The sequence below is a fragment of the Mobula birostris genome, chromosome 4 (genome assembly GCF_030028105.1).
Source record: "Mobula birostris isolate sMobBir1 chromosome 4, sMobBir1.hap1, whole genome shotgun sequence".
In the NCBI taxonomy this organism is placed as follows: Eukaryota; Metazoa; Chordata; class Chondrichthyes; order Myliobatiformes; family Myliobatidae; genus Mobula; species Mobula birostris.
In genome coordinates, this window is record NC_092373.1 from 157,613,056 (window position 1) to 157,635,125 (window position 22,070).

At 40.1% G+C, this 22,070-nt stretch overlaps 1 protein-coding gene across 3 annotated transcripts; it reads right to left on the bottom strand.

Annotated features, from left to right (window-relative positions):
* Positions 1 to 7,275: 7,275 nt before the first annotated feature.
* On the bottom strand, positions 7,276 to 20,597 carry LOC140196687 (THAP domain-containing protein 1-like). Of its 3 annotated transcripts, XM_072256317.1 has the most exons (4): positions 20,481 to 20,507; positions 18,669 to 18,709; positions 18,391 to 18,592; positions 7,276 to 9,463 (listed from the first exon to the last, which is right to left on the bottom strand). In XM_072256317.1, the coding sequence occupies exons 2-4, from the start codon at positions 18,683 to 18,685 to the stop codon at positions 9,128 to 9,130; spliced, it is 555 nt and encodes a 184-aa protein (XP_072112418.1). In that variant the 5' UTR covers positions 18,686 to 18,709; positions 20,481 to 20,507; the 3' UTR covers positions 7,276 to 9,127. The 3 variants fall into 3 exon arrangements, with proteins under 3 accessions (XP_072112418.1, XP_072112417.1, XP_072112416.1); XM_072256316.1 differs by lacking the exons at positions 18,669 to 18,709; positions 20,481 to 20,507 and adding an exon at positions 20,514 to 20,597 and having other exon boundaries at positions 7,277 to 9,463; XM_072256315.1 differs by lacking the exon at positions 18,669 to 18,709 and having other exon boundaries at positions 7,277 to 9,463; positions 20,481 to 20,592.
* Between the last annotated feature and the right edge of the window lie 1,473 nt (positions 20,598 to 22,070).

Genomic DNA, 22,070 nt, shown 5'->3' on the forward strand with positions numbered 1-22,070 from the left:
GCGGCCAGACATTCCTCATATGGTAACCCTTTCATTCCTGGAATCATTCTCATGAATCTTCTTTGAACCCTCTCCAATGTCAGTATATCCTTTCTAAAATAAGGAGCCCAAAACTGCACACAATACTCCAAGTGTGGTCTCACAAGTGCCTTATAGAGCCTCAAAATCACATCCCTGCTCTTATATTCTATACCTCTAGAAATGAATGCCAACATTGCATTTGCCTTCTTCACAACCAACTCAACCTGCAGGTTAACCTTTAGGGTATAGAAACATAGAACAATAGAAACTACAGCACAGAAACAGGCCTTTTGGCCCTTCTTGGTTGTGCCGAACCATTTTCTGCCTAGTCCCACTGACCTGCACACGGACCATATCCCTCCATACACCTCCCATCCATGTATCTGTCCAATTTATTCTTAAATGTTAAAAAAGAACCCACATTTACCACCTCGTCTGGCAGCTCATTCCATACTCCCACCACTCTCTGTGTGAAGAAGCCCCCCCTAATGTTCCCTTTAAACTTTTCCCCCCTCACCCTTAACCCATGTCCTCTGGTTTTTTTTCTCCCCTTGCCTCAGTGGAAAAAGCCTGCTTGCATTCACTCTATCAATACCCATGATAATTTTATATACCTCTATCAAATCTCCCCTCATTCTTCTACGCTCCAGGGAATAAAGTCCTAACCTATTCAACCTTTCTCTGTAACTGAGTTTTTCAAGTCCCGGCAACATCCTTGTAAACCTTCTCTGCACTCTTTCAACCTTATTTATATCCTTCCTGTAATTTGGTGACCAAAACTGAACACAATACTCCAGATTCGACCTCACCAATGCCTTATATAACATCATCATAACATTCCAGCTCTTATACTCAATACTTTGATTAATAAAGGCCAATGTACCAAAAGCTCTCTTTACGACCCTATCTACCTGTGACGCCACTTTTAGGGAATTTTGTATCTGTATTCCCAGATCCCTCTGTTCCACTGCACTCCTCAGTGCCTTACCAGTAACCCTGTATGTTCTACCTTGGTTTGTCCTTCCAACATGCAATACCTCACACTTGTCTGTATTAAACTCCATCTGCCATTTTTCAGCCCATTTTTCCAGCTGGTCCAAGTCCCTCTGCAGGCTCTGAAAATCTTCCTCACTGTCTACTACACCTCCAATCTTTGTATCATCAGCAAACTTTCTGATCCAATTTACCACATTATCATCCAGATCATTGATATAGATGACAAATAACAATGGACCCAGCACTGATCCCTGTGGCACACCACTAGTCACAGGCCTCCACTCGGAGAAGCAATTCTCTACTACCACTCTTTGGCTTCTTCCATTGAGCCAATGTCTAATCCAATTTACCACCTCTCCATCTATACCTAGCGACTGAATTTTCCTAACTAACCTCCCATGCGGGAACTTGTCAAAGGCCTTACTGAAGTCCATGTAGACAATATCCACTGCCTTCCCTTCATCCACTTTCCTGGTAACCTCCTCGAAAAACTCCGATAGATTGGTCAAACATGACCTACCACACACAAAGCCATGTTGACTCTCCCTAATAAGTCCCTGTCTATCCAAATGCTTGTAGATTCTGTCTCTTAGTACTCCCTCCAATAACTTACCTACTACCGACGTTAAACTTTATAATTTCCCGGATTACTTTTCGATCCTTTTTTAAACAACGGAACAACATGAGCCACTCTCCAATCCTCTGGCATCTCACCTGTAGACAGCGACATTTTAAATATTTCTGCCAGGGCCCCTGCAATTTCAACACTAGTCTCCTTCAAGGTCCGAGGGAACACCCTGTCAGGTCCCGGGGATTTATCCACTTTAATTTTCCTCAAGACAGCAAGGACCTCCTCCTTTTCGATCTGTACAGTTTCCATGATCTCACTACTTGTTTCCCTTAATTCCATAGACTTCATGCCAGTTTCCTTAGTAAACACAGACGCAAAAAACCTATTTAAGATCTCCCCCGTTTCCTTTGGTTCCGCACATAGCCGACCACTCTGATCTTCAAGAGGACCAATTTTATCCCTTACAATCCTTTTGCTCTTAATATACCTGTAAAAGCTCTTTGGATTATCCTTCACTTTGACTGCCAAGGCAACCTCGTGTCTTCTTTTAGCCCTCCTGATTTCTTTCTTAAGTATTTTATTGCACTTCTTATACTCCTCAAGCACCTGATTTACTCCCTGCTTCCTATACATGTCATATAACTCCCTCTTCTTCTTTATCAGAGTTGCAATATCCCTTGAGAACCAAGGTTCCTTATTCCTATTCACTTTGCCTTTAATCCTGACAGGAACATACAAATTCTGCACTCTCAAAATTTCTCCTTTGAAGGCTTCCCACCTACCGATCACATCCTTGCCAGAGAACAACCTGTCCCAATCCACGTTTTTTAGATCATTTCTCATTTCTTCAAATTTGGCCTTCTTCCAGTTAAGAACTTCAACCCTAGAACCAGATCTATCCTTGTCCATGATCAAGTTGAAACTAATGGTGGTATGATCACTGGAACCAAAATGCTCCCCTACACAGACTTCTATCACTTGTCCGAAATCGTTTCCTAACAGGAGATCCAATATTGCATCCCCTCTAGTTGGTACCTCTATATATTGATTTAGAAAACTTTCCTGAACACATTTTACAAACTCTAAACCATCTAGACCCCTAACAGTATGGGAGACCCAATCAATATATGGAAAATTAAAATCCCCTACCACCACAACCATATGTTTCCTGCAGTTGCCTGCTATCTCTCTGCAGATTTGCTCTTCCAATTCTCGTTGACTATTGGGTGGTCTGTAATACAATCCCACTAATGTGGCCATACCTTTCCTGTTTCTCAGCTCCACCCACAAGGACTCAGTAGACAAGCCCTCTAATCTGTCCGGCCTGAGCACTGCTGTAATATTTTCCCTAACAAGCAATGCCATTCCCCCACCTTTCATTCCTCTGCCTCGATCACATCTGAAACATCGGAACCCTGGAATATTAAGCTGCCAGTCCTGCCCCTCCTGTAGCCAAGTTTCACTAATTGCTACAACGTCATAATTCCACGTGTCAATCCACGCCCTCAACTCATCTGCCTTCCCCGCAATACTCCAGGCATTGAAATATATACACCTCAGAAGATTGCACAAGGACTCCCAAGTCTCTCTGCATCTTTCCATTTTGAATTCTCTCCCCATCTAAATAATAGTCTCCCTGTTTATTTCTTCCACCAAAGTGCATGACCATACACTTTCCAACATTATATTTCATTTGCCATTTCTTTGTCCGTTCCCCTAAACTATCTAAGTCTCTCTGTAGGCTCTCTGTTCCCTCAATACTACCGCTCCTCCACCTATCTTTGTATCATCGGCAAATTTAGCCCCAAATACATTAATACCATAGTCCAAATCATTGATATACATCGTGAAAAGCAGCGGTCCCAACACCAACCCCTGTGGGTCTCCACTATTTACCGGCAGCCAGTCAGAATAGGATCCCTTTATTCCCACTCTTTGTTTTCTGCTGACCAGCCAATGTTCCACCCATGCTAGTAACTTCCCTGTAATCCCATGGGTTCTTATCTTGCTAAGCAGCCTCATGTATGGCACCTTATCAAAGGCCTTCTGAAAATCCAAGTACATCACATCTACTGTATCTCCTTTGTCTACCCTGCTTGTAATTTCCTCAAAGAATTGCAGTAGGTTTGTCAGGCAGGATTTTCCTTTCAGGAAACCATGCTGGCTTTGGCCTATCTAGACATGGGCCTCCAGGTACTCTGTAATCTCATCCCTAACAATTGATTCCAACAACTTCCCAACCACAGATGTCAGGCTAACAGGTCTATAGTTTCCTTTCTTCTGCCTCTCACCCTTCTTAAATAGCGGAGTAACATTTGCAATTTTCCAGTCATCCAGTACAATGCCAGAATTTATCAATCCTTGAAAGATCTTTGTTAATGCCTATGCAATCTCTCCAGCTACTTCCTTCAGAACCCAAGGGTGCATTCCATCAGGTCCAGGAGATTTATCCACCCTCAGACCATTAAGCTTCCCGAGCACCTTCTCAGTTGTAATTTTCACAGCACAAACTTCACTTCCCTGACACTCTTGAATGTCCAGTATACTGCAGACGTCTTCCACTGTGAAGACTGTTGCAAAATATGCATTCAGTTCCTTTGCCATCTCTCATTACAATATCTCCAGCATCATTTTGTATTGGTCCTATATTTACCCTCAACTCTCTTTTACCCTTTATATACTTAAAAAAGCTTTTAGTATCTTCTTTGATATTAGTCATAATTCATCTTTTCCTTCAGAATGACCTTTTTAATTAACTTCCGGCAAGTTTTTAAAAGCTCACCAATCCTCTAACTTCCCACTACCTATGGCTTCCTTGTATGCCCTCTCTTTTGCTTTTACTTTGGCTCTGACTTCACTTGTCAGCCACGGTAGTGTCCTTCTTCTCTTTGAAAATTTCTTCTTATTTGGAATATATCTGTCTTGCACTTCCCTCATTTTTCACAGAAACTCTAGCCATTGCTGCTCTGCTGTCCTTCCTGCAAATGTCCCTTTCCAGTCAATCTCAGCCAGTTACCCTCTCATGCCATTGTAATTTCCTTAATTCCACTGAAATACCCACACATTGGATTTTATTTTTTCCCTCTTAAATTTCAATGTGAACTCAATCATATTGTGATCACTGTTCCCTAAGGGTTCCATAACCGTAAGCTCTCTTATCACCTCCGGATGATTACACGTATTATGTGGTAACGTATTTTTACATATAACCGATAATGAGTTATTTAAATGACCAAGAATGCTTAATCAACCTATATATACCAAAATATTATCAAAATATTAAATACACAACAGAATCTACAGGTTTTTACAGCAAATACTGAAAACTTGAGTATTCTCTGCTCAGCACCAACCAATTTTGAGAGAATTGAGGCACACAACAGTACATGGAAGGAACTTAACACCTTAAACAGGGATCCCTCAAATGTAATCTAAAATGGCAAAGGATATATTTCATACCACCTTGAAACATTTTTTCAAAAGTAATTGTGACCTTTCGAAGATGTTGATTGTCTGTAGTTTCCCATTTAAGGTTTATTTGATTCAATTCTGAATACTGCTATCACTGATGAGACATTTATTGCCCATCCCTTATTGACATTTCCTAATTGCCCTTGAAGTATATGGCCCACTGCTTCATTTCACAGGACAGTTAAGTCAACCGCATTGCTGCCAGTGGAGTCTCAAAGACCAGGCTCAAGTTTTAAGATTGTTTAAAGTCATTTCTTCGACATAATAAATATAAACACATAAGATAGTTTATAGTCATAGATTGATTGTATGTCCATAAAGTGATGCTAGGCACAGGAGTGTCTGTACATAAGTGACTCTGACAGGGAATGACGAAATAGTGATGGAGGTGTGGGTGTTAATGGGTGAATCTTACTGCTTGGGGAAAATAACTTTTTGAGTCTGGTGGTCCTGCTATTCATGCTATGTAGCCTCCTCTCTGATGGGAGTGGGACAAACAGTCCATGAGCAGGGTGTGAGGGATTCTTTATGATGTTTTCTGGCACCATTCTGTATACAGGTATATGTCCTTGATGGCAGGTAGGCTGGTGCTGTTAGTGCAATGGAAATTTTGACTACCTGTTGTAGAGCCTTCCAGTCTGCCCCAAAGCAATTTCCATATCATGCAGTCACACAGCATGTTAGGTTGCTCTCTACTGTGCATCTGCAGAAGGTCGTGAGTATAGATGTACATAGTCCAGCTCTCTTCAGCCCCCTCAAAAGGTAGAGACTTTGGTGAGCTTTCTTAATTGTGCAGGTTGTGTTCGGGGACTATGAAAGTTTGTGTGAGATATGCACTCTCAGGAGTTTGAAACTGTTCAGTTTTCACAGATGTGCAGAGGGATATGGGTGGTGTGCGTTCTTCTGAAGTTGATAACTATCTCCTTCGTCTTGTTGACATTGAGAAAGAGGTTATTTGCCTGGTACCAGGCCTCAAGCTCTTCCACTTTCTCTCTGTAGGCTGTCTTGTTGGTGGTGATGAGCCCACCACTGTCGTGCCCTCAGTAAAGTTGACAATGTGATTTTGCTGTGCATTCATGCGCTCAGCAGACAGCCCCAGGAGGTACCTATGTTGCGGATAATGTTGAGGAAGGAGCTGTTGTGAATCTGATATTCTAAGGTCTGTTGGCTAGGAAGTCCAATACCCAGCTGCATAGTGGTGTATTTAGACTTGGGAGTAGGAGTTCTTTCACCACGGTCTATGGAACAATAGTGTTGAATGCAGCACTGATATCCAGAGACATCATTCTGACATGTGTACTTGTTTTTTTTTGGGTGTGTCATAGCTAGGTGCATAACAGAAGTTATAGCATCTGTTGTGGAGTAGTTCTCTTGGCAAATATATTTGTGAGTAACCAATGCAGCAGGAACAGTGTTTTTGGATATGTACCATTGTCAGTCATTTAAGGGCAATCAAGTGGTAGCTGTTTAGTTCTGAAGGTGTATAATTCTTTGGCACAGATTTGAAGCATGTGGGGATAGGACGAGTTTTCCTACTTTAAAATGACTTTGATGTCAATCTAATGTCATATTTTTATATTCCAAATTTACTTAATTAATTGCTTTAACTAAGTGTTTTGAGGTTGGTCATGGCCAGAATCAACTTGTGTCTAAGCAAAGACCTAGGCCCCCTGCAATTTGCCTATCACCACAATCTCACTGGCTTTCCACACTGGACAATAGTAGTACCTACATTAGGCTGCTGTTTGTTGATTACAGCTCAGTGTTCGATACCATCATTCCCTCTGTATTAATCAACAAGCTCCAAAACCTGGGCCTCAGTACATCCCTCTACAACAGGATCCACACTGGTCAGTCTGTGCAGACGAGAAATAACATCTCCACGCTAACATTGGAGCACCTCAAGATTGCGTGTTTAGCCCACTGCTCTACTCTCCCTACACCTGCAACTGTGCGGCTAGGTGCAGCCACACAGTTGCAAATTTATAAGTGCCATTTATAAATTTGATGACACAACTATTGTTGGTAGAATTTCAGATGATGTACACAGGAGAGATCACCTGGCTGAGTGGTGTCCTAACAGTAACATTGCGCTCAATGTCAGTATACTGCTACCACAAAACAAATATCAAGACATATGCCACTGATAGCAAACCTGATTCTGAATTTAAATTCTTTATTCCTGTGGTGTGATTTGAACACACTTCTGGATTATTAGTCTGGTAACATAGCCACTATACTATCATTTTCCCTGTCATAAACTAGAGAACTTGTTTCTGTATAATTACATTTACCATCCTTGTTATTCTATCCAATAGTAGTACTGCTAAGTTTTATTCAAGTTATGGAAAGGAAACTAATATGAGCCTATCATAAATTAATATTTAAAGATTATGGTTTACATGCATTTGAGCCTATTATTTGTCCAGAATTTAATACTATTTATCCCATAGAAAACTGTAGTTCATAACTAGCTAAATGAGCAATTTACTTGTCCTCTTTTCAAAGAGGTGGCAAACCACACATTCCAGGGGCTTGTGTATAATTCAAGGATTCACTGTTGATCCTGAAGTCTTGCTTTTGTTCATTCGGATATTAAATGAAGACACACAATGCATGTGAGAATGTTACTTACACACAAAAAAAAGCAAAACCACAATACATACATTAAAACCCTCAGCATTCTGATTTACAATTAATAACCCCAAGAGCCCCTCTTTAATACCACACACATGGATGACTTAGAAAATTCACTTTGGTTTTAGAGAAAGCCACGTTATTTTCATTACGTGTTACTTTTTAACATTGGCTAACATACACAAAATAAAATCCTGTAACTCTACCCATAGATCCACATGCTATACAGGCTTGTAATTTGAAAAAAAAGGATGCCACGTAGAAAAGGGAAAAAAAGCCAAATATTCAGATGACTCAGTTATTGTGAGATAGATGTATATCCTAGAGCTTTACAAAATTAGCTTAAAATATTATAGCTTTTATTGGGTGCAAATAATTAAGGTATGCAGAGGCAATTCCTGGTTCTGTACCTTGAAATAAAGTACAGATGTAATAGCAAGTTAGGCTACTAATCAAATGATGTTTATAATTTTGTACAGATCATTATACTGAAAAGACAAGAATTCGACATTTGTAGCATATATTTAACACAAAGGGAGAAGGCTTGCAGTTAGAAGAAAATTTAAAAGTATGACTATTTTCCCCAAGAAATACTTTTTGCCCCTTTAAGAGATTATATGGTAAACCAATGCAGGAGTTAAATGATTACGAGGGTATACAGATCATTTCTATAGCTGAGAGTATGCTAAAGACTAGATTTTTATAATTTCAGCTAAAGGTTTAAAAAAACTAGCTACAGTGTAGTTAAAATGTGACATTCCCTGCCACAAATCAATTGGATCAGTTTATATATAAATTAAGTTCTTAAAATAGCATAGCAAGAAAGATGTAAAGATCATTGGCACTATTCTGATGTCACTTTCTGTAGCCCTGCTCTTTATATTCCCTGTCAATGTAGTTACATATAATTTGTGATCAATTTTTTTTCTAACAGAACAAATAGCTGCACTGTGGACTTTGAGTATTTTTGAGTTCAGTTCTGAAACTTTAGTATGATTCAATCACCCAACAAATTTTGCAACATATAAATTCCCACTTTTTCACTAGTTTCTCTCAGTAACAGTTCTTCACAATAATTCAATACTCCGCTCCAGTATTATGACAACTGTACACAGTAACCCACCACCCATGTAAATGAATTAATGGTTTGGGAAACCTTACAAGATCTGTCAATCTCACCAGGTTGCTTTTTGGATATACCAGAATTTTTGTATATTCTTCTGTTGCTAGTCTGCTTGTTCTGTTACCTGTAATTCACCAGCTCCATAATGCATTCAACTTAATAAGTTTGTTCTTACTTATACATTTTTAAACAATTTCCCCAGAACGAACCATGAGAAATTTTTACTTAAACCCCTACCTCAACCTTGGGTAGTAAAACTTATGATTCTACACTAAGCAACAAATGTGATGCTGATAAACAAATTACATCTAAACTTTAATTACTTCATACAAAGTATCATTTAACAGCACACAATTTTGATGTGACAATATATCTCGTGTATTAAGTTCTTGTAATAGCTTCTTCATTCTTTGTAAACGTTGCTCTTGGCGGCGAGACTTTTGCTGTAAGAATTTCAGTTTCTTCTTCAATTTCTCATTTTGTTCCTCCAACTGCTGAATCTTCTTTTTCTGTAAGCATGCATCTCCAACACTGTAGCTATGATCATAAACAGTTAAGAGTCCATGCGATTGATTCAGTTCCGACTCCTCTATAATTTCCTCTGTTGCACGATGTTGGTCACTCGGTAATGCCATTTCTAACTTCTATCAATAAAGATCAACAGATTAATAGTTACAAATATATAATTTTGACATTCAGCAAATTAAAGCTGTAAACAAAGGTCAAGCATAAAAGCTACAAATAATTTATCAAATCCAACATTTGTAAAGTAAAAATGATTTTATTGAGATTTACAACAGAAAATATTGTAGATAATACAGCAAGTACTTTGACAAAAGAATGGAACGTGTTAAATTTCTTTTAACAATAAATTTAAGGAGATAATTTATTTGATGGAAAACCAGAGATTTTGGATCTATTCAAACCTGAAGAATTCCTGACTTGAAATATTAATTATTTCTCTTTCCACAAATGCTGCCTGAATTGCAGTTTTTGTGACAATTTCAATTGAAAAACAGATTTCTCCTTTTAGCTACATTAAATGCAATGAGTTAAATAAAATTAAGCAACATTTTACATTTAACAATAAACCAGAGAAGTCAGTGAATACCAGATCAATGTGAGGCCTTTATTCAATAAAATGACCAAAAACAGATGTAATGACTAACCTCAGGATCAGAGTTTCAAAAGCTTTTGTTTTCCTAATAAAAGCTTCAGTTCCCAGCATTCACAACTCTTTATAGTAACTTGGACACAAAATATTCTTATTTCTCTGATAAGCTTCTGATTACTTGACTGACAATTACAGAAACCAAACAGGTGATTAGGGAATTTCCCTGATGGTGAAATAGCACATTTAAAATACTTATGAATTTTGAATTCCAAAAAAGTGTACTCTTGTATCAGATTCAGCTTGCTGTATCCTGCACCAGGATGATAATAGCAATAAGATGCTACAAAAATGAATATACTCGAGACTGCAGATGCTGGAATCTAGAGAAAAAAAAACAAACTTCTAGAGGAAATCAGTGGGTCAGGCAACATCCTTCTAGAAGAGGAAGAAGAATGATATGGCAACAGAGAGGAGAATTAAAATGGCTTGCAACCAGGAGCTCTAGATGGGTCATAGTAGAACGAGCACGGGTGTTTGGTAAAAAGGTCACCTACCCAACACTGTTTCGCCACGTCTGTTAAACCACCAACTTAACTAAGATAGTTATGTAATCTAGCAACTTTTTCAGCTGTTACATTTAATTAAGATTGAAATTGTTAGCATCTAAGCATTTCATTAGCTATAATTACATCAGCTTTGGGCTATCTTCACACTAGACCGGTTAAGTCTGTAACCGAAGCTTTTTCTCTTTGTTTTGACCCTCCGTCCACAATGAAACAGCGTTTTCCTCCCCTGAAAACAGAGCTTTTCTAAAACGCTCTCCAGAGTGTTTAAATCTGAAAACATCGGTTGGGCGCTGTAGTGTGTACAGGGTAACCGGAGGTTTTAAAAAACCTGTCGTCCCTTTATTCAGTGAAGAGACTATGGCTGTAGAAAATGTTTCCAGGGTGACCCCTCTGTGGATGTGGGGAAGATGTTGGTGGGGCCACCCAGGGGTCTGTGTGTCCATATGTGTAGCTACTGTACTGGCTGTGAGGCTGGTATTGTGGCGGTGAAAAGTACTGGGGGGGGGGGGGTTGCCATCATATTCCTCATCATTGCAAATCCCTCTGCAACAGCGTTAGTCAGTTTTTCAATGTTCGTCGTCAGCCAGGTCATACCGTCCGTGAACTCCCTGTCAGTTGCCTCCTTACGCTCCAGTATTTTTTTTAGTTTTAAGTCCTCCTGCGCGAGAGCCAACAGCTGTCCATCGTTTGGCAATTTCCTTTTAAGTTTTTCTAGTCTGTAACTGGACAAACTCGCACCAAGTATAACGTTTCCTCTTCGCTTGTTTTCTGTAGATGTGTCCTGCTTATACCCAGTAGGAGGAGATTCATCCAAATACCCATTTTACTGTGGACAGAGGTATTTTCAAAAACGCCTGGTGTGGACGCCTATTGTTTTTAAGCAAAAATGGCGTTTTCAAAATTATCTGGTCTAGTGTGGACGTAGCCTTAGTCTGTGAACACTAGTCTTGCATTACAGTACTTTCCTCTTAGGTACAAAATGCCTCAACATTGATTCATTATTGTTAGACTTACAATACCCAAGCAAGTAATAGTGAAACAAATTTCAACAAAATCTTATCTGGTCATCAACATTAGAGGAAAAAGTATATAACCCAAGCTGTTTCATTTGCAGGTTTACCTAAATATATAGAAATGGATGGTTACTTAAATGATAGTACAATGTATTCAACCAATTAGCTTAAAGATGAACACAAGAGATACAGATCATAACGCACTTCGTCTCCTTGATCCAAATTAAAAATGAAACTGACAGATACCGCGAGTACCATAATCATGTCATTACTACTGTCCTGATAGTGACATGGGGGAAAAAACTAATCACATGCCCACTTTTTAAAGGCACTTTTAGAAAAGATTTTAAAAGAGCACAGGACCTTTCAGTGGCCTTCAATCATCAAGAGCACTTGCTTGTGAAGGAAGCAGCGCAAGATTTTAAAAGAACTTCGGGCCCTTTGGGACTTTTCGGAGGCCTTAATCATAATGGTCTATTAGGCACTTGACAAAGCCTAATGAAAAGACGTGAAGCATAAGCAGAATGGCTATTATGTGAGGGGGCCAGTTTTAAGAATAGAAACATAGAAAATAGGTGCAGGAGTAGGCCATTCAGCCCTTCGAGCCTGCACCATTTATTATGATCATGGCTGATCACCCAACTCAGAACCCCACCCCAGCCTTCCCTCCATACCCCCTGACCCCCGTAGCCACAAGGGCCATATCTAACTCCCTCTTAAATATAGCCAATGAACTGGCCTCAACTGTTTCCTGTGGCAGAGAATTCCACATCCTGTGGCAGAGAATTCCACAATGGTCAGGCTTTGGCAAGAAGAGACAAAGACTGTTTCTTTTTCTTTCCTTGTCTTTAATACGCAATTAGTGGAGGGAGAATGGGTCTGGAGGTAGTAGTATGTTGTTCATGTGAGGTGTGGGAGACCTCCAGTCTCCCTGATAACAACACCTGCTTGAAGTGCATCGAGCTGCAGCTCCAGAGAGACTGTGTTAATGAACTGGCACTGCACCTGGATGACTTTCAGCTCATATGGGAGAATGAAGAGTGATAGATAAGGAACTACAGGGAGGCAGTCACCTCCAAGTTGCAGGAGGTAGGTAGCTGGGAAACTGTCAGGAGAGGGGAAGGGAATTGGCAACCAGTGCAGTGTACCCCTGTGGCCATTCCCCTCAATAAGTATGCCACTTTGGTTACAGTTGAGGGGTTGACCTACGAAGGGGAAGACACAGTGTTCAGGTCTTTAGCAAAATTGGCTCTGTGGTTCTGAAGGGAAGCAGGGAGGAGTGATAGGGGATTTCATTGTTAGAGGAGCAGATAGTAAGAAGTAACATGAAACATGTTACCTCCCAGGTGCCAGGCTCAGGGATGTCTTGGATCATATCCACAACATTCTAAAGGGGGAAGGTGAACAGCCAGAAGTTGTGGAAAATATTGGTACCAATGGCATAGGTAGGATGACGTTCTGAACAGAAAAATATAGGGAGTTATGTAGAAAGCTGAAAAGCAGGACTTCAAGGGTAGCAATCTCTGGATTGCTGCTTATGCCACATGCCAGTGAGGGTAAGAATAAGATGATTTGGCATATGAATGCATGACTGAGGAACTGATGCAGGGGACAGAGTTTCAGATTTCTGGATCATTGGGATCTGCTCTGGGGAAGGTACGACCTGTAGAAAAAGGACAGGTTACACCTGAACCTGAGGGAGACCAATATCTTTGCAGGCAGGTTTGCCAGAGCTGTTGGGTAGGGTTTAAACCTAATTTGGCAGGGGATGGGAACCTGAGTGATGGGGCTGAGGATGGTGCAGTTGGTAGACACGTAGATGAAGTCTGCAATGAGACTGAGGAAAAGCAGGCAAATGATAGGGCAAAATAGCAGTGAGTGGAATGAACTTAAGTGTAACATGGAGGCAAAATTGCAAAGGTTGACGAATACAAGAGTGAAGGCATTACATTTGAATGTTTACAGTATATGAATGAGGTAGATGAACTTGTGGCACTGTTGAGATTGGCAGGTGGGCATCCCTGACTCATGGCTGAAAAATTATCACAGTTGGGATGTACGTATCGAAAGGATAGGCACTAAGGCAAAGGGGGTGGGGTGGCTCTGTTAGGAAAAAATGAAATCGAGTCCTTAGAAAGAAGTGACATAGGATCAGAAGATATAGAACCCTGATGGGTAGAGATAAGAAACTGCAAGGATAAAAAAAAAGACCCCGATAGGAGTTTTATAGAGGCAAGGATATATAAAAAAAAAAGACCCTGATAGGAGTTTTATAGAGGCCTCCGAACATAGCCAAGATGTGGAATAGAAATTAAAACAGGAGCCATCTGACTAAGGAGCAGAATTAGGGCATTCAGCCCATCGAGTCTTCTTCATCATTCCATCAAGGCTGATTTATCATTCTCCTCAACCCCATTCTTCTACCTTCTCCCTGTAACCTTTGACGGAACGACAGAAGAACCTGTCGAACTCTGCTTTAAATATACCCAATGACTTGGCCTCCACAACCGTCTGTGGCAATGAATTCCGCAGATTTACTAATCTCTGGCTAAAGAAATTCCTCCCCATCTGTTCTAAATGGGCATCCCTCTATTCTGAGGTGGTGCCCTCGTGTCCTAACCTTCCACACTATAGGGAACCTCCTCTCCCCATCCATACCATATACATGCCTTTTCTATCTCATGAACAGTAGCCCAGGATGTGGGATTTAAAAATAGAAGATAGAAAAGGCATGTAAAAATGGCAATGTTATGGTAGTCATGAAGGATTTCAATATGCAGGTAGATTGGGAAAATCAGGTTGGTGCTGATCCCAAGTGACGGAATTTGTAGAATACCAATGAGATGTCATTTTCAAGCAGCTTGTGATTGAACCAACCAGGGAAAAGGCAACTGGTAATGAATCAGATTTGATTAGAGAGCTTAAGCTAAAAGATCCTATGGAGACAGTAATCTTTAAAATGATAGAGTTCACCCAGCAGGTTGAGACAGAAAAAATAAAGTCAGATATATCAGTATTATAGTGGATTAAATGAAGTCACAGAGGCATGAGAGAGGTGTTGGCCAAAGATGATTGAAAAAGGGACACTAGCAGGGATAACTTCAGAACAGCAATGGCTAGAGTTTCTGGGAGCAGTTCAGAAGGTACAGGATAGATACATCCCATTGAAGAAGCTGTATTCTAAGGAAGGAAGATGCAACTGTGGCTGACAAGGGAAGTCAAAGACTATAAAAGTAAAAAGGAAGGTGAATAACACAGCAAAAAAAAGTGAGAAGTTAGAGGATTGAGAAGATTTGAAAGCCAACAAAAGGCAACTAAAAACAAAAGAGAAGAAAAGATGAAACATGAAGGTAAGCTAGCCAATAACATAAAAGAAATGCAATACTGGATATTAGACCACTGGAAAAGGACGCAGAAGTAGTAATGGGGGACAAAGAAATGGCAGACAAACTTAATAGCTATTTTGAACAAGTCTTCACTGTGGAAGACAATAGCAATATGCCTGAAATTCAAGGATGTCAGGGGGCAGAAGTGAGTGTACTTGCTATTACTATGGAGAAGATCCTTGGGAGCTGAATGTTCTCAAGGTAGATAAGTCACCTGGGCCAGATGGATTACATCCCAAGGATCTGAAAGGGGTAGTTGAAGAGATTGTGGGGGCATTAGTAATGATCTTTCAAGAATCACTAGATTCTGGAATGGTTCAGGACTCGAAAAATATAAATGTCACTCCACTTTTCAATAAGGGAGGGAGGCAGAAGAAAGGAAAATATATACCAATCAGCCTGACTTTAGTGGTTGAGAAGATGTTGGAGTCCATTATTAAGGGTAAGGTTTCAGTGTACTTGGAGGCACATGATAAAATAGGCTAAAGTCAGCATGGTTTCTTGAAGGAAAAATCTTGCTTGACAAACCTGTTGGAATTCTTTGAGGAAATAATAAGCAGGATAGACAAAGGAGAATCAGTGTATGTTGTTTACCTGGATTTTCAGGTAGCTTTTGACAAGGTGCCACACATGACACTGCTTAACAAGAGCCCATGGAAAGATACTAACATAGAAGATTAGCTAATTGGCAGGAGACAAAGAGTGGAAATAAAATGGGCCTTTTCTGGTTGGCTGCCAGTGACTAGTGGTGTTATGCAGAAGTTGGTGTTGGGACCACTTCTTTTCACATGTCAATGATTTGGATAATAGAATAAATGGTTTTGTAGCCAGGTTTGCAATATTAGCATTCATTTGAAGTCACAGGAAACTACAGCACAGAAACAGGCCCTTTGGCCCATCTAGCTCATGGGGAACCATTTAAACTGCTAGACCCATCAACCTGCAGCCAGACCATAGCCCTCCATACCTATCCCATCCATGTACCTTTCCAAACTACTCAAACGTTGAAATCAAAATTGCATCCATCATTTGCACTGGCAGCTCATTCCACACTCTGAGTAAAGATGTTTCTCTTCATGTTCTCCTTAAACATTTCATCTTTCACCCTAAAGCCATGACCTTTAATTGTAGTCTCACCCAGCCTCAATGGAAAAAGCCTGCTTGCATTTACCCTATCTATACCCCTCAATTTTGTATACCACTATCAAATCTCCTCCCAATCTTCCACTTTCTAGGGAATAAAGTTCTAACCTATTCAATCTTTCCTATAACTCAGGTTCTCCAGTCCTGGCAACATCCTTGTAAATTATCTCTGTACTTTCAATCTTATCTAGATCTTTCATGTAGGTAGCTAATTTCATACAATACTCCAAATTAGTCCTCAACAATGTTCAACATAACAGCCCAATGCCTGCAGTCAATACTTTGATCATTAAAGGCCAATGTGCCAAAAGTGTTTTTTTACAACCCTATCTACCTGTGATACTACTTTCAATGAATTATGGACCTGTATTCCCAGATCCCCTTGTTCTGTGGCACTTCACAGTGCCCTCCCACTGGTTGGTCCTCCAAAAGTGCAACATCTCACACATCAGCATAAAATTCTATCTGCCACTTTTCAGCTCATTTATCCACCTGGTCCAGATCCCGTTAAAAGATTTGATAGTCTTCCTTGCTGCCCACTACACCCCCAATCTTGTGTCATCTGAAAAACCACATTATCATCCAAGTCATTGACACCGATGACAAACAACGGACCCAGCACTGATCCCTGTGGTGCTCCTCTAGTCACAGGGGCAACCATCTACTGTGACACATTGGCTTCTCCCACAAAGACAATGTCTAATCCAATTTACTACCTCATCTTGAATACTAAGTGATTGAAAGTTCTTGACCAATTTCCCAAGCGAGGCCTTATCAAATGCCCTACTGAAGTCCATGTACACAACATCCACTGCTTTGCCTTCATCAACGTCCCTGGTAACTTCCTAAAAAAAAAATCTATAAGATTGTTTAGACACAACCTACTATGTACAAAGCCATGTTGACTACCCCTAATCAGTCCCTGGCTACTGAAATACTCAAATCTGGTCCCTTACAATACCCTCCAATAACTTTCCCACTACTGATGTCAGGCTCACCAGCCTATAATTTCTGGTTTATTCTTACAGCCTCTCTTAAACAGCAGAACAATATTAACTATCCTACTATCCTCCAGGACCTCATCTGTCGCTAAGGACGATTTAAGTATCACTGCTGGAGCCCCTGCAATTTCTGCACTTGCCTCCCACAGGATCCAAGAGAATACCTTGTCAGGCCATGGGGACTTGTCCACCCCAATTTACCTCAAGAGAACAAACACCTACTCATTGTAATCTGTACAGGGTCCACGACCTCACTGCTGCTTTGCTCACTTCTATAGACTGTGTCTGTCTCCTGAGTAATTACAGATGCAAAAAAAAAATTTAAGATCCCCTCCATCTCTTTTGGCCCCACACATAGATTACCATTCTGATCTTTCAGAGGACCATTTTTTCCTACTCACAATCCTTTTGCTCTTAACAAGCTCTTAGGATTTTCCTTCACCTTGCCTGCCAGAGCAACCTCATAACTTCTTTTAGCACTCCTGATTTCTTTCTTTGCATTTCTTAAACTCAACTACCTCATTTGTTCCTACCTGCCTATATCTTCCATGCACCTCCTTTTTCTTCACAAGGGCCCCAATATCTCTCAAAAACCAAGGTTACCTAAAGCTGTTATTCTTGCCTTTTATTCTGACAAGAACACAGAAGCTTTGTACTCTTAAAATTTCACTTTTGAAGGCCTTCCACTTATGAAGAGGCTTTATAAGGCACTAGTGAGGTCTAGCTTGGGGTATTGTGAGCAGTTTTGGTGCCCCTTTTTAAGAAAGGATATGCTAGCACTGGAGAGTGTCCAGGGGAGGTTCACAAAAATGACTCCAGGACTGAAAACGATAATGTACGTGGAACAGTTGATTGATTTGGGCCTGTACTCGCTGGAGTTTAGAGGAACGTCAGGGGATCTTATTGAAAACTACCAAATATTCAAAGATGTTGAACACTGAAAAGTATAGAAGTATAGAGTGAATGTGGAGAGGATGTTTCCAATAGTGGGGGGTGGGGGTGGGAGTGGAGTCTAGGACCAGAGGAAACAGCCTCAGAATAGGACATCCCTTTAGAATAGAGATGAGGAGCAATTTCAGCCAGAGGATGGTAAATTTGTGAAATTCAGTACAACAGACGGCAGTGGAGGCCAAGTGATTGGATGTATTTAAAGTGAAGTTTGATAGGTTCTTGATTAGGAAGGGCATCAAAAATTACAGGGAGAAGGGAGGAGAATGGTGTTGAGAGGGATAGTTAATCATGCATGATGAAATGGTGGGCCAGACTCAAAAGGACAAAGTAGCTTTACTCTGCTCCTATGTCTTATGGTTTAATAGACATCATAAATTATAAATAACCTAAGAGTTACCTTTGACTGCTGATTTGATCGAGTAAAACAGAATATGGATGGCACAGCATTTTCTTCCAGTATTTTATTGTTACAGTTCTTTCTGAAACAGTCCAATGTGAAATGTTCTGAACACAAATTGCTGTTTTTAGTGGGTATAAAATTCCGTCTTCTTACTGCATCCAGCCACTTTTTGCAGAGCTCCGGCCGCTTCAGGGGAAACCTTCAATTGGGTTTTAAAAATACTGTTAGAGAGAAGACCCATATATTGATAGCTATCAATAAAATTGGTTACTTACAATTGGTTTTTCACCATCCTTCCAAGCACACAGCTGGTCTCCTGAATATAAATTGCAGCCAAAAGAAACCAAACAATGTAAGTATATACAAAACAATGTCTACTCCATTCTTTAGTGTATCATACTCAGTTAATGATTCAAGATCATTGATATTTGCAGGCCACTGTAGTGATGCCAGACACACATAACTGCATGAAGTGTCCCAATCTCCAAATTTACCTATATTGTCCAAACTGGTCATCGCAGCTATTTAATTCAGCCGTGCGTTTTTAGCCAAAGCTGCAGTAATTTTACTGCTCTTCTGTGGCCATGCAACTCATTTATTCCTCCTCACGTCCAGCTGGCTTTGGCTCAACATTGTAATTGAGGCAAAAAGCAATAAGATCATGGCTTTAAACCCCTTTCAGTATTACCAAATTCTTTCACACCCAATCAAATATTTTTAAAGTGTAATAATAATGTTAAGAAATACAACAGCTAATTTATATAAATCCAAGTTCCACACATGACAGTAATGCACAATCTGTATCATTATTGATATTAGTTGAAGTATCAGCCAAGGTCTGGTCCTTTTTGGATAGCACCATAGCCTTTCTCACATCCAAATGAAAAATCCTATAGTTTCAAATCTCAGTATATTGTCTCATCAAAAAAATTAAAATGTTGATAGCACAATTCATACTCAGTACTACATGATATCAGCCTAGATTAGAACTTGATTGAATAGTCACCTTAATCACATGAGAACGCTACCCTAGCCATCACCACTACTTCATGGATAAAATAGCAAAAGGACAAGGTCAAAAGTGAAAAGAAGGACATTTCCACTTTTAGCTTTATTTAAAAATATATTTAAATGCCAGACCATCATATTTTGTGGAAAGAAGATCCATTAACATTTCAGGTCAAATCAGTTCTGACAAAGGGTCTTTGACCTGAAACATTAACTGTTTCTCAGAGATGCAGCCTGACCTGCAGATGTTAAAAAAAAATCAGAAATAACGTGATTTCTATCATCCACAGCTTATTTTTTGACTTTCACATATTTGTAGTTTTATTAGACCAGTCTACCATTGATTTCACTATGTATGTTTTCTAAGTCCTATTCATACATCACCAATAAAGCCGGATTTAGGAATTCATGGAACCTTTAATACATTAAGTTTATCCAGCACCACTTTGCCCATTAACGTAGATTATCACAGGCCTATCTATCACTCTGTGCCAACACAGCTATCACAATTGCAAAGACTCACTGCAAAATATAGCAAGAAAGTCCATGACCACAGCCAAAAGGAAAACAGTATTTTAAAACATTAGAGTGCTGGATAAAAATGCTGCAAATAGAAAACTACAGTAGGATTTTAGAAACTCACTACTTCAAGCACGTTTTCCATCATGATTATTCGCTACACTTAGTTTTTTCAATTACAATTCTCTATCGGGTACGCTGTGAAATCAACCCCTCACTCCATCACAACTAACCCTAGAGTGATTTACCAACTCCGCCTCACATACATACTTCCGGACCATCCCCTTCAGTCACTTGCCCTGCTTATCCCTCTACTCTGGAGACCCTTTCAGCTTCAACCCTCCTGCCAAATTTCTTTCCCTGCCCAACGTCAGTAGCTTTCCCACCTCACCACCAACATCCCGCCTTGTTCAACTTCCTTTCTGACGCCATTCAAGGAGTGGCCTGGCTAGTCAGCCAGCAAGCCAGCCTGCGCCAAGATCTCAGCTCACCGGCCACGTTCTGCCACGCAGAGCCACAACCAATACACTCCCTGATGGAAGCCGCCACCCAGAGCCTACCTGTGGAAAGAAACGCCACGGTCTTTATCATACCGATTCTTGCAGCCGTAAGCAGAGCAGGATAACACCATGGCGCCGAGCAATCTCCGGGCACCGACCGCGCCTACCTGACCCTGTTCACGGCTCTCATTGGCTGGGTCCACCAGCAGCCGCCGTTTCTGTATACTGTCGGTGATGTCACTGATGGTGCTGGGGCGATCTGCACTTTCTTGCAGTGGGGGGTCTTGAAGAGAAACTAAAGGAAAACTTTGCCGAGGCTAAGATGATGTAACAATTAACAAATGAAGTTGTTGTGACTGACTGAAACTGAGCTATATGAAAGCTGCAACTGGGAAACATATTAGTATTTACATAGCGAACGTTTCTGGAAAAGTAGAATCTGAGAGAGTCTCACTCTCCTGACACAAAGTTTTATACTTCTTCAACACAAAGGTAACAATAAACAATCAACTACTTACTTTAACATTTGGAATATAGTCACGTAAATTTACTGTATTTACAGCACACCCTAACAAGCAGAACCCTTTGAATATTCAATACCTGTAAGGGGGAGAATTCCACTACCCAGCCTTACCTGAAGATTCATCACCCTTTGAATGAAGAACTTGAATGGTCTGACCTATATTATGAGACTATGATTTCCGGTTCTAGGTTTTCCAATCAGGAGATACATATTTTATTCTTACAAACTTCATGGAATATAATAATAACAATAATAATACTTTATTGATAGTGGGAAATTCTTTTGTTACAGCAGCAACATTTAAAAACATGCTTAGCAGTGTACTTAACTAGTAATAAATACAGAATAATACAAACAATAATAATGTACCAATGTGCAATAATATGCAATAATAATGTACAAAATAATAAAATAGAGTTTATTGTACTATGATGTGTGTCACCTGTGCACAGAGGTGAAATGTTGTATCTGCTTATTGTATTTGTTAGGAAAGCTTTTCTGTAATGATGCTTATGACAGCGGAGCTGAATGAGTCTGTTCCAAAGAGTACTCCACTGCTTATTCAGTAGGTCATGGAGAGGATGTGCCAGATTGTCCATAATGGATAACAGTTTGTTTAGTGACCTCCTCTCCACCATTAACTCAAGAGCCCAGGTTGTAGCCAAGGATGGATCCAGCCTTTTTGATATGTTTATTTAGTCTTTTTGTATCACCAACACCGATGCTGTTCCCCCAACATAAAGTCACAAAAAAGACTGCACTGACTGCAACAGACTGCTAAAAGATCTCCAACATCCTGTTGCACACATTAAAGGATCTCAGCTTCCTTAGAAATTGGAGTCTGCTCATCCCTTTCTTGTAAACAGCCTTTGTGTTGGTTTTCCAGTCAAGTCTTATAGGTTCATTACCTTCTAATACAGCAACTGTTCTATCCTAGAAACCAATCTGGCAAACTTTCATTCCACTCCCTGTGGCAAGAAGATCTTTCTTTTAGGTAAGGAGACCAAAAGATCATGTAATACTCCAGCTACGATCTCACCAAGACTCCATATAATTGCATTAAGATTCAAATCTTCATGTAAATGCCAATGTACCAATTGCCATCTTAATTGTTTACGATATCTGCA